The 12,068-nt window shown below is 33.3% G+C and overlaps 1 protein-coding gene across 1 annotated transcript in view; it reads right to left on the bottom strand.

The window, feature by feature from the left end:
• Positions 1 to 686: 686 nt before the first annotated feature.
• Cngl (Cyclic nucleotide-gated ion channel-like) overlaps positions 687 to 12,068 on the bottom strand; it is an 88,060-nt gene continuing 76,678 nt past the window's right edge. Inside the window, exons 18-27 of the mRNA XM_088243308.1 lie at positions 9,341 to 11,561; positions 9,169 to 9,268; positions 8,792 to 9,062; positions 8,602 to 8,702; positions 8,120 to 8,308; positions 7,627 to 7,740; positions 4,995 to 5,170; positions 2,823 to 3,000; positions 1,746 to 1,989; positions 687 to 977 (exon numbers count right to left, since the gene is read on the bottom strand). Of these exons, the coding sequence (XP_088099434.1) occupies positions 687 to 977; positions 1,746 to 1,989; positions 2,823 to 3,000; positions 4,995 to 5,170; positions 7,627 to 7,740; positions 8,120 to 8,308; positions 8,602 to 8,702; positions 8,792 to 9,062; positions 9,169 to 9,268; positions 9,341 to 11,561 (3,885 nt within the window). The remainder of the gene's footprint in view (positions 978 to 1,745; positions 1,990 to 2,822; positions 3,001 to 4,994; positions 5,171 to 7,626; positions 7,741 to 8,119; positions 8,309 to 8,601; positions 8,703 to 8,791; positions 9,063 to 9,168; positions 9,269 to 9,340; positions 11,562 to 12,068) is intronic.

Below are 12,068 nucleotides of genomic sequence, written 5' to 3'. Positions count from 1 at the left end.
TATGACATTTAATTTAAAAACGGCTAAAAACGTTACGATGGATTTACTTAAACACTAGAGGCAAAAATTGAATTAATGAAAAAAAAAAGAAATACCGTTTGCTCAGAACTCTGAACTCTAATATTTCTAGATTTGATAGGTTTATTTGTGAGCTTCAGAAAAAAATCAAAATTTTACTTATTATGGGTACTTATATATTTTTTTCAAAAACTGATTTAGAAATGTTTCTTCGAAAGAAATAGCATAAATAATTTCCTTATTAAAATCATTTAGTTATAATAAATTTTAAAAACTATACAAGACTACCTATCTAGAGAATTACTTACAAGAAAACAGTTAAAATAATACCACAGCTTCTAATTTCACATTTCATAACAATTGTTATTCACAAAACTTGCTTCTTACTTTAGATAATGCCTGTACTTTTCACAAGTTTTTAAAGTTTCACTTAGCATAACATTTTCTTGAGATCAATTCGAGTCTTCGGGCGCTTGGCAGATTCACTTAAAAGTAAATACACGATAATATTGGTCGCATTCGTGGTAAAAAAAACATTTAATTATACTGATGACGTTAGATCAAAACGTAGAGAAATATATAACGTAACAGTCCCAATAGAAACAGTAGAATATGATCAGTTCGCGAGATTCTTTTCCGTCATTCACTAAACACCATAGCGACAAGCATCAGAGTCTCTTGTGGCTTCCTTCAGTACTGCTGGACTTGGTGGTCAGCCCTGAAGACGGGGGAGATCTGGAGGGCTCCGGATGTTCGAGGCTGGATGCCCTCAGAATCAGTCCGCGAGATCTTCGCTGCAGCCAGTCGGGAAGGGTAGATGACGTAGAACTGTGACCAGAAAACGATCCAGTTTTTTGAAGCCGATGGAGAGGAGTATAGTGAGAACCTTGCTCCTGGGTTTGTTGATCATCTTCCTCAGGAAACGCAGTGTGCTGGGGTGGTGTTGGACTATCCGATTCCTAGAAATACATGATTTCATATAACTAACGAAATATCAAATCATTTGAATTAGCGTAATATAACAAAGCGGTGCATCAGCTTATCGACACAAATGAGAAATGAGATTTTAGAACACAGATACAAATAACATAAAAACTAAAAAAGTTCATTTACTGAAAGCTGATGATATAATTTAGAAGAAAGATTTAATTAAAAACGTAACTAATAATAATTTTGTCTTTAAAAATTCAACAATTATTTTTTAATCCAACCAAGGCCAGGAGGCCCAATTACAGTGGTAAATTACATTACAGAACACCCAGGCTTGAGAAAAATCACATTCAATTTTTGTGTTTTTACCGGGAATCGAACCCGGAACCTTCCGTGTGTGAGTCAAGCGTCTTGACCACTACACCACGGAGGCCGCCGAACGTTGATGATTTTTTTCATGTAATGTCAAAGGATATTATTCATTATGTAACAGATAAATGTTTTGATTCCCAATAGTAAAAAAAAAACTATCAAAACCTAGAACAACATTTTGTCAAAAATTAACACACGCAATGATGTATTGATAGACATGATAAAAGCATGATGACAATCAAGCAATGAAAAGTCAAAAGTTAAAACCAGAGAAGTAATACTGATGGTCCATCGTGATGACCCCCAAACAATAACTACACGGATATTATGAAATGCTTAGCTCAGAGCTAGCATCAACGCTTGTTGGCCATGCTCGCTTCCAAGTGGAGTTTTACCTGTCTTCTGGGTTTCCTATATCTCCTTACCTCCTCCAGACTCCTCAAAGGAACTGGCTCTCTTCTTCTGCCCCTTCTTGCTTCGTCTCTCTCCCTTCTTTCGAGTTCTTCAGCTAACATCCTTACTTCCCAGTCTCCTCCGCTTCCTCCAGATGTTGATCCTGAAACGCCCGCTCGACTGGAGCTTCCTTCGCCGAGTCGGACTTCTCGGAAGTGCTCGAAAATTGGTGTTCGTGGAAGATAGTCAGATTCCCCGCTGCTGCTTGATGGAGAACTACAATTTAATTTACTTTATCATTTATGCTTTCAGTTCTTAATAATGTTTATATAACTTTTTAAATTTATATAATCTCTCGAACGTTTTTGTTTGTAAAGGAAAAATAAGAAACCTGCTGACAAGCTGGTTTTGCCTTAGACTGGGTTTCTTTTTTTTTCCTTTTATATTTTCTGTTAATGTTTACCTTTTTAAGTAAAACATTATATTCAAATACCATCCTTAAAAGACCACAAGTGTTATTTCAGTTTTTATTAAGGTTTATTACTATTGTATTATTATTTGAGATTCGAATCGAGCGGATATAAATAAAATACAAAATTATCTTTGCTCTTCTAATAAAAAAAAGTGTTTTGAATTTTAAACATGATTCTTGACTATTTGTACATTGGCAACTGCGTATGACATTCTTTTTCAAACTGCATTAATACAATCATGTTAATTAAATTTTAACTGCACTGATTAAACATTTTTATTTTATGGCTCTTAATTATCGGTTATTGTAATTTTTATTGGCATAAATTCTCAGATTTCGATTTCGAAATCTGGAAAAGGATATTTATCCTGGTATTTAAGGGTTTTCTAGAGTCAGCGTTGTTCCTTCTTATTGTTGATTAGTTTAGTTTTAGGAGACAGTGTCCTGAAATATTCAATAAAAGAGATATTGCGAGCATAAAAATGTGGTTTCAAAAGATTTGGATACCAGTATTTTAGAAATGATCTGAGAGCAAACTCTCTCTCTCTCTACAAGATTCTAAAATCAGGGTATTTTCAAGAGTCAGCACTATGAATGATAATGACAATAACCTGGTGACAATGCAACCTTGGCTTACCTGTTACCGTCACTGGAACCATTCTCACTGCCCATATCCAGGACAACAGTATCTTCTCTCTGTGGAGTTGTACCTCTGGAGGATGGACTGCCTTGTTTCCCAGAAGCATTGGTACCGCGGTTATATCCAAAGAAAGATCCTAAGCTGAATTTTCGATGCTCGTGGTCTGATCTTGCTTCTAAAAATAAAATTATCATCAAGGTTTCTGGAATGCGTAAATCATTAATTTTTTTCAGTCATAATTAAAAAAAAACTAAATAAAAGGTATTTGGAATAACATTACAAATAATCATCAGAGTTTTTCTTTTCACTACTAACGTTACAAAAAACACTACATTGGTATTTTAACGGCAGCCTATCTCAATCACCTAAGTTACATAAAGGTAAGATGATCAGTCTTACGCTTCGAAGGCCAGTCTAGGAAACGTGAAATTTCGTAGATTAAAAACATCCAGTTAAATTAAATGTTTAATTGCAATATTTGAGTTTGTCCAAATGTGTAGACAGAAGACTTGATTGGAGTAAAACCAACTGGTCCAAAAAGAAGTTGAACGTGAAATAATTCAGTCAGATGAATCTCTTCACAACAATAAAGGTTTCAACTTTTTAACTTTACTTAAACCTGATGATGAAAAATATGGATGTTTAAACACAGGCAAAATGGTGAATGTTACACAGTGTGTAAAGTGGCCACTTAAACCAGTCAATGACAGGTCATTAGCCCTGTTAATGCCTAGACTTCCATATACCCTTCGTCAGGTATTTTCCATCCCTATTTATTTTATTTATTTATTTATTTATTTTTTATTTTCTTTTATTCAGGAAACATACAGTACAGTTACAAAGTTTAATATTTTACACAATTGGGCTTAATTCTAATGGACCAGTGAAGTTTCCATATTAAAAAGCAATTAAATCTAATGTTAATTATGAAAGTATAAAAAAGAGAAGGAAAAAGAAAACATAAATGAAAGTTGTTTGAAAATTTAAATTTAAGTGAAAAATATATATTTTAAGGTTTGTAGTTTGTAGTGAGTATTTACAAATGGAAATAATATTAAAAATGAAGAAAATTTGTAAGAGTAATTAAGAATTAAGAATGGAAATAAAGAATGAAAAACATAACATTTATCTAAATGTTCAATGTTTAACATGTCGAGAATCGAACTCGACATCTCGTGTATAGGCGTTTACCAAACGCGACATCATTAGAACAACAAAAACGCAACTGAAGTCCAAACTTAAAAAGGAATTAAAAAATTTAAAAATGGTACTACAAAAACCGTTGAATTTTGTTAAAAGCATGAGTATTATTACTGCACTACTAGTGTTTTAGAACAAACTATTTCAGAAGTGGTATACCGGAGGACTCCAATGTTTTTAGCATTTATAGAATCTAAATATATGAACAAAATGACATTCGTAATTAAATTTTGCAAAAAATGTGACTTCTAGCCTTTCAGTTTTAAGGCACAGAAATATTCTGCCTATAGTTAACTCATATCTAATTTGAATTTATATCAACAGAGAGGGAAAACATTGTTGAGAAGGGGAAATGGAAGTCTCGGCATTTACAGGGCTAATGACCTGTCATTGGCTGGTTTAAGTTGCCCATTTTACACACTGTAACATTCACTATTTTGTTCATGTTTAAACATCCACATTTCATCTTCCATCTGTTGACTTTTGTTAAGTAAAGGAGCTGAAACCCTTATTATATGGGTGAGATCTGCAAGCAGTCTGCAAGCATTTGAACATACTCAAACATATCTCATTTGCTGAGAACAAGTGCAAATGATTGACCCATTTTTCCATATTTCAAAAAGTACAAAATAAAACTTGATATAAAGACTTTTAATATCTTCGTAAAGTATAAGATTTATAAAGACAATCATAAAAAATGATGAAATTAACTTTAAAATTATACTTTGATTCACATCATCCAAACGCGCTCCCTTGTGCACGTGTAGCTCCGAAAATGGTAGGTAATTGAATAAATTATAAGTCGTGCAAAAAATGTGTTTATTGTTAATTAAGTGTTGTCTGCAATAGCCTATATAGATTTAAAAATAAAAATAGATAAAATGTTATTTTTAAAATTGCTTTAAAAAAGAGCAAAATTGTATAATATTTTGCTTTTTTATCGTTTAAAGAAAGACGACAAATAATTACCGCCAGTTTTTGTTCCCGCGTGGTGAATCCCCGTGTCTACCGAAAGGGTCTTTTTGATCTTACTCCTCCCAGGGTCCAAGTGAGAGCCGAACATGTGGAAGTGCGAGGAGCTGGTCCTCCGGCCTTTGGACTCCGACTGTCTCCTGCGGTCAGGACTCAGCAAGGTGTGGTGATCGCTTATTGTGTGGGGAGAAAGAGACCTGATGATGATATTAGTATTTTTTGACATGCAGAGATAAAATGTTAACATTAACAGTATTATACAAACTAAACTCAAAGAACATTCACGGAGACTAGACTGCTGAACACGTGCAAACCAAGAGCCCACTGCCTATCTCACGTGCTTGTCCCAATTCACACCATGGCAAAAACTACTCGGTTTGATAATTTAAAAATGTGGGTTGAATTGATATTTATTGTATTATATATAATGTATCATTATTATTCGGTGATATATTATTAAAATAAAAAGCAAAGACGTTGTGGTACCTGACTCTTCGATAGAACACTAATTTTAAACCAACATGCAAAACTCCCCATACACCTTAACCATAGTTGTTGCACAAAAATATAAAACCAATACGACATGCATTTTAATAAACATATGCACCGATTAGGAAAAACATGCACTGATTATAGATTGGAGTATGAAAATATTTTACGACGTTGTTTGAGAAATAGTAAAAAAAAACTACCTAATTAATTTTAATCATGACAAATCAAAATACAGGAGTTAAAATCTTACAAACAAATAATAAGGGGTTAATAGTAAATAATATGGAAATATTTCACGTTAGAAAAGCTTTAAAAAATAATGATCATTTGATCAATAATTACACAAACTTTCAATATAGCCCGTTATACGATGTTCCATTGTGGTGGTCACCCTAAACCTATTAAACTCATGCCCCTCCCTTCATCCCCTCCCCTCTCTTTTCAACTATTTCGCAAACAACATAAACAACAACATATTTTCATCATCTAATCAGTGCATCTTTGTTGTAATTAGTGCATGTGTTTATTAAAAGGCATGTCGTGTTGGTTTTATATTTGTATGCAACAACTATAGTGAAGGTGTATAGTGGATTTTGCATGTTGGTTTAATTCGTGTCCTGACTAAGAGACGGGCACGTCTCGAAACAGATAGATATAGAAAAGTCAATGACAGGCGATAAACCCTGTGGATGCCTAGACTTCTACATTCCTTTCTTTAAAATGTTATTTATCTCTGTTGTAATATGTTAACAAAGAGAAACCATAAATTGTCTCAAAATGTGACAATCCATCAGTTCTATTGAAATCGATTCGGAGTCCGCGACACCCACGAAACCATAGCCTGTCTTTACATCTCATATATATAAATATATGTACTCAAACATATATTGTAAAAGTACACATTAAATATTTGTTTGTTTCAAAATGATAGACAAAACGTGGTTTATATAAAATAATAATTTTCTGTTGATATGTTTTTTTAATCAAGTCATCTCTTCATTGTAGTATGGTTTGAGCTTACCGCGACCCGCTAGCTTTACATATATTTGACCAAATGTTTTCTCGTTGGTTTCTATTCTGGCTCTGATGGTTTCTCGTTGAGTAACATATATACAAAAATCAAAAATGTTACCTGTGTGGATATTCGCTAATAAGCGGAATGGGGAATGTTGTAGTACCTACTTAAAGTGGCCACTTAACCCAGCCAATGACAGGTCATAAGCCCTGTAAACGCTTGAATATCCATAATCCTGAATTTGAAAAAAAAAAAAAATCTACCTCATCTCTGTAGGGATATAAATAAAAAAAATTTACATATATTTGTTTGTGATTGCTTAGTTGCATTCATTCGCTCAATATCGCGCTACGGTCAAGGTTGTATTTGTTCATAAAAATAAAGATTACCTTAAAAGGTATGCACTAAAGTTTTTTTTTGTTTTTAAACGTGTTTGGTGCTGCTACTATAAAATAAATTACAAATTTGGTTATTTTATGGTGCTTTTTTATTTGTTTTTTACCTTCTCAAAAGTTTTTCTTGAAATTTTCACTAAATGTGTATGTTTTGAAATTGTGTAATATACAAATTTTAATGTTCAATTTAATCAGTTACCGTTTTTTTTTTATTTTTCAAATATCTACTACATTGACGATTTTCAGTCAAGAGACTTTTTTTAACATAAAAGAGCTTTTGAAACAAGATAAGTTTGTGACAGTGTATAATAATGTTATTTTAAAATTTCAGGTAACACATCAAATATGTTTCGCTTTAAATACGCAGATTTTCGTAGATTTCAATTTTTTGAAAATTTCAAATATTCGTATCAGTTAACTATCACATTAAAAAAAATAGTAATAGTATTTAACAATATTTTTCATCATGAACCGATGTAACATCACACAAGTAGGTTTCGAGACCTTTAAGAATTTTTAGCATCTAGCATGTTTTAAATAAAACGCTGTGCGCCAACTTGCCTCACCCGCGCACGCACTACAAATTCTGTTATTTTGAACGTTTTCTAGGGGGTAGAGAACTCGTTGCTTGCACGCAGTTTACGTACTAATTTAGTGAGTATTAAAAACGTGAGTAGTATTACAGGTGCAATCTAATTTCATAATATCGGAACATAAATTTAGTTACCTTGGCAATTCTTGAAGTTCCATACTCTCTTGGTCACTGCTTTCCTCCCAGGATCTTCGTTCTCTCAATTTAGTTGCTCTTTGTCTAGAATAAGTGACGTCTAATTTCTCTAACCTAAAATATAAAAAAAACATTTATTGAAAAGTTCTCAATACTGTGTTAATTTTTTTCCGTCGTCAAACCAATATCAATCAAATGTTCGGCAAGGATTACACCAACACTGAATTTAATGTTTGGCAAGGATTACATGAACACTGAGTTTGCTTATTTATCTCACATATTCACTTATAGTATTAATGATGCAAAAAACATACAAAAACGAGCAATCGGCGTTTTGAATCCTTTAAAAAATTTAATTAAAATAAAAACAAATTTTAAAAATGTCATAGGCAAACTGACTCAACCAAATAACGAAACTCATTGGTCGGTTTCTCAATATTTTTTTCAACACGAATATATTTTCTAATTTGATCAATCTAACCTCAAGTCTGACCTGCTCGGTTGAGAAAGTCTCCTATCTCCACTCATAAGAATCTCTAACTGTTCCGGATTCAATCCTGCAGCAGCTAACGTCTCGAGTTCTTCCGTAAGTCTCCTTAAAGTTTCTTCATTATCCTGTCCACTGTCACTTAGTTCCGCAGCTAAGGAAGACATGGTTTCACCTCGCAAAGGATCTTGATCACTGAAAAATTTATTGAAAATATGTTTTTAAGTACAAGATGAGTCGATCGCAGAACCTTAAGACAGGCCAGTTCACTGGCCATTCGATCTGGGGGGTAATCAAAACCTCTAACAAAACTTATAAAAAATAATAAACATATGTTTTTATAAATGAGAATTTAGTCATAAAACTGATAGAAAATACAATATTAAGTGTTTTTAAACATATTTATTTATTTTAAACATACTCATGTAACATTTGAAACATAAGAACAAGGTATAGCGATAAATAAATTAAATTAATTGTAAAATTACCATGAGTAGTCTTCCTGTTCAATATTATTAGCAACTTCTTCCTCTACAGCTGCCATATTTGGTGGTGATGTTGTAAAAAGAGTATCAAGAGAGTCTCCTCTCTGCAATAAATATTTTAAGGATTAAAAACAAAAACTTTTGAAAATAAGTAGGTTAATGAAAAATAACAATTAAAATAAAATAATCTTGCCATAAATCCTTGTTCTTGTGATATATCATCGCTTCCAGAGCTTCCGGTAAGCGCTGACGTAAAATCAGCTTGGATGGACGTTTCGTCCATCATCCCACTATTTTCATCTTGAGCCGTTGATCTTTGCTGTTGATTTTCTAGAAATTCCTCCTCTGTGTTTTCTGACTCTGGTCCAGAAGTCTGACCGACTCTTTCTAATTCTTGTATTCTAGATTGAAGCTGAGTTATTATTTCGTCTCTTTTCCTTACTTCCATTTCTAAACTGTTAAACCTTAAAAAATAAATTTGTGTTTTTTAATAGGAGTACATAATATTTCCTTTATGAACTCCTACTAAAGTTCCGATTAAATGGAATGAATTAAAACATGTTAGCAAACCTTTCTTGAAATTTTCCCTGAACTTCATGTAGATGTCCTTGAATAACGTGTTTTATTCCCAATAATACTTCACTGAAATATTCCTGTTCTTCTAATGAACCTGAAATGTATGAATCATGTAACAAAATTATATTTTAAATATAATAAACGTATAAATGGTTATCTTTTTTACCTCTAAATAATTTTCGCTGATTTGCCACAGCAGCTATCAAACTAAGTTTTGGCTTTTCCCTAGGCACTCTTATTTCTTCAGGACGCAATGCTTCTAAACTTGGCGTCGTATACCTGTATTTCGGATCTAAAGTCGAACTTATTTCTTCTAAATCCCGCGCTTGCTTTTCAGCTAAAAGTTCACCAATCAACGAAGTTGCATCAGGCACTAACGGTAAGGAATCACTACTATCTCTGTGTATGTTGATCAAACTACCACTCATTACTGGACTCGCAACATCGTCATCACAGACCCATATATCGCCAACATCTTCAACTCTGTCCGATTCACTTGACTGAACACTCGTGAGCCGTTGGTAAGGGTTAGATAAGGGAAACAGGGTTTTTTGTTCATTTGCACTATTTGGAGGGGACGTGAGAGTATCGCGATTAAAAGTAACACTTTTTATAAACTTTGAATGTCTGGCTGCATAGCCTTCAATCGTTGGCGCTCTTATAAGCTTTTTAAACTCTTTGGTACAAAATATCGGTTGGTCTTGTGTTTGGGTGTCTTCTGATAACTTTTTCAAAATGGATTTTAAGTTTCTCCTTTCAAGAGTTTCATTTGATTCAGGACTAAGGAGAGGTTGCGATCCGTCATACTGAGAGATTAATGAACTTGGGTCTAAAAGGGGAACCTGTTTTTTTCTTCTTTTATCCATTTTACTGCCTTCCGAATAACTTCTTGTTAATGTTTCAGTGTCACTTGGAATATCTGGGCAATCGAGACTAGAACTACGAGTAACAATAACTTTTTCTAATTCTTCTAATTTTTGTCTTTCGTTTAAAATTTTTAATTTCTTCACGAACGGCAGTGCTCTATATTCCGGAGATAGATCTTCTACTGAAGCGTATGTTTTATTCTTTTTTGTTATTGTAAATATATTTTGTGTGAAAGGTGCTTTTGAAACAATGTTTTTATTAGACTCTGGTACATGACTTGAAGAAACGTCTCTCAAAAAAGTTCCAGACTCACATGGAATACTTTTTTCTTGCACCTTATTAATTGACTCTTGTGTTTTGGCATCGTGACTGGGAGGTTCGGGCAACGTCGTATCACTTCTTGGGGTGTTCAGTAATTCTAAGTTTCTATTATCTAAATCTACATTATTATTATCACTTGTAACTATATTAGGGGATGGAACAGTACTAAGGGACGCAACAGGCGTAAAGATACATTTTCCTAAACCTAACTTAGGTAGACCTGAAAATTTGGCACTAGTGTCTGTTTTCGTGATTTTCTTATCGTGTGTACTCTCTGTAGTTACACTTGTTTGGGGACTTGTTTTTTCTCGAGACTCACCCAAAATAGAAGCTTTTTTCAGTTTTGACCAGGGTTTTTTGCTTCCAAGTAATTTATCTTCTTTTTTTTCTAGAACATTACTTGCTGATTCCATCGTAGGCAGCAATTTTGAATCTAAATTAACTTTAATACCACTTGAAGTATCTACTTTATTTGGCAAAATTTCCGTATTTGTGGCCTCTTTGGGACTTGGCGTTCCACTTTGTAAAAGTTTTAGTTTATCTCGGAATGTGGTTCCCATAGCTTTGGCCGGTGATTTTACTTTACTTACGACACTAGTTGGAATAGAAATAGTCTGAAGGTGCGTTATTCGATTATGATCAGTAGTAACAGTACTTTGTCTATCACTTGTAATTGAAATTGGCACATTTTTCTTATCACTTTTATCTTTCTCTACTGGAAGGGGTTGAGAAATCGAAGTTCCATCTCCTTGAAGCTTCATTATTTTATCCTTAAAACTAACTTTGGGTTTTGACGAGGAGTCACTTGAACCGGAAGAGTTTTTTCTAGAAGGCTTAGTCGTCGGACTAAGAGATTTTAATGGAGACGTAGGTCCCGAGCTTTTTCTCATGGGACTAAGAGTTTTAACAGTAGGACTCAGCGGACTTTTTAACGAACATGGACTGATTGTATCAGAACTCGAGGGGGGGTTACTACTAAGAGTGATCTTCTCCGGTCCACCAGCAGAAGCAGCGATGAGATTCCTCTCACGATCTTCCTTTGCTTTGAGAAGTAAAAGTCTCTGCAGCAATGGAAGTCCAGCTCCGATAACTTCAGGCTCACTTGGAGTTGAAGTTGATGGACTTGGTAACGGTGGAGCTGTAAGATGCGGAATGTTTAATCCACCTCGTTGCCTATTGGCCTCTTTTTCTTCTCTTTCCTGTAACATAAAATAAATATCTTAAAATAAAATTACGAGGCGACAAAAATGTAAAGGTATAAAAACAAAAAGTATTTGATTTATGGCTCCATTACTGGCTCTTTTTTTATGAGATTTTGCACAAAATACTTGAATGAATCTTTGTAAATAAATTTTAAAAACGGCATCCACTTTTTTAGGTAACATTTTCTATTTATAAAAAATAAAATTATATGTATTTTTAGATAAAAATAAGAATACAAGTTTTGGGGATTTAGAATAACTTATCATCAGAAGAAAACTTTAAGTCTTAACAAAAAACCGTCATGTTTCAAAACGGGTCGGCAGATCAAATTTATCTAGGGATTTTACTTAAATAAAATATTTCGTGTTTTTAATATGTATGAACTATACAATTTATGTACACCTGATGATAAGTAGTTTTAAACACTCACGTTCTCTATTATAACATCAATATTGAACTCATTTGTGCCGTATTTTATGTATAATTTAATGTATAAAACTAAT

This window comes from Micrasema longulum, unplaced genomic scaffold (genome assembly GCF_059751315.1).
Source record: "Micrasema longulum isolate JH-2025_06_02 unplaced genomic scaffold, ASM5975131v1 h1tg000201l, whole genome shotgun sequence".
Classification (NCBI taxonomy): Eukaryota; Metazoa; Arthropoda; class Insecta; order Trichoptera; family Brachycentridae; genus Micrasema; species Micrasema longulum.
Note: the sequence above shows the minus strand (reverse complement) of the source record. Positions and strands in the feature narration are given on the sequence as shown.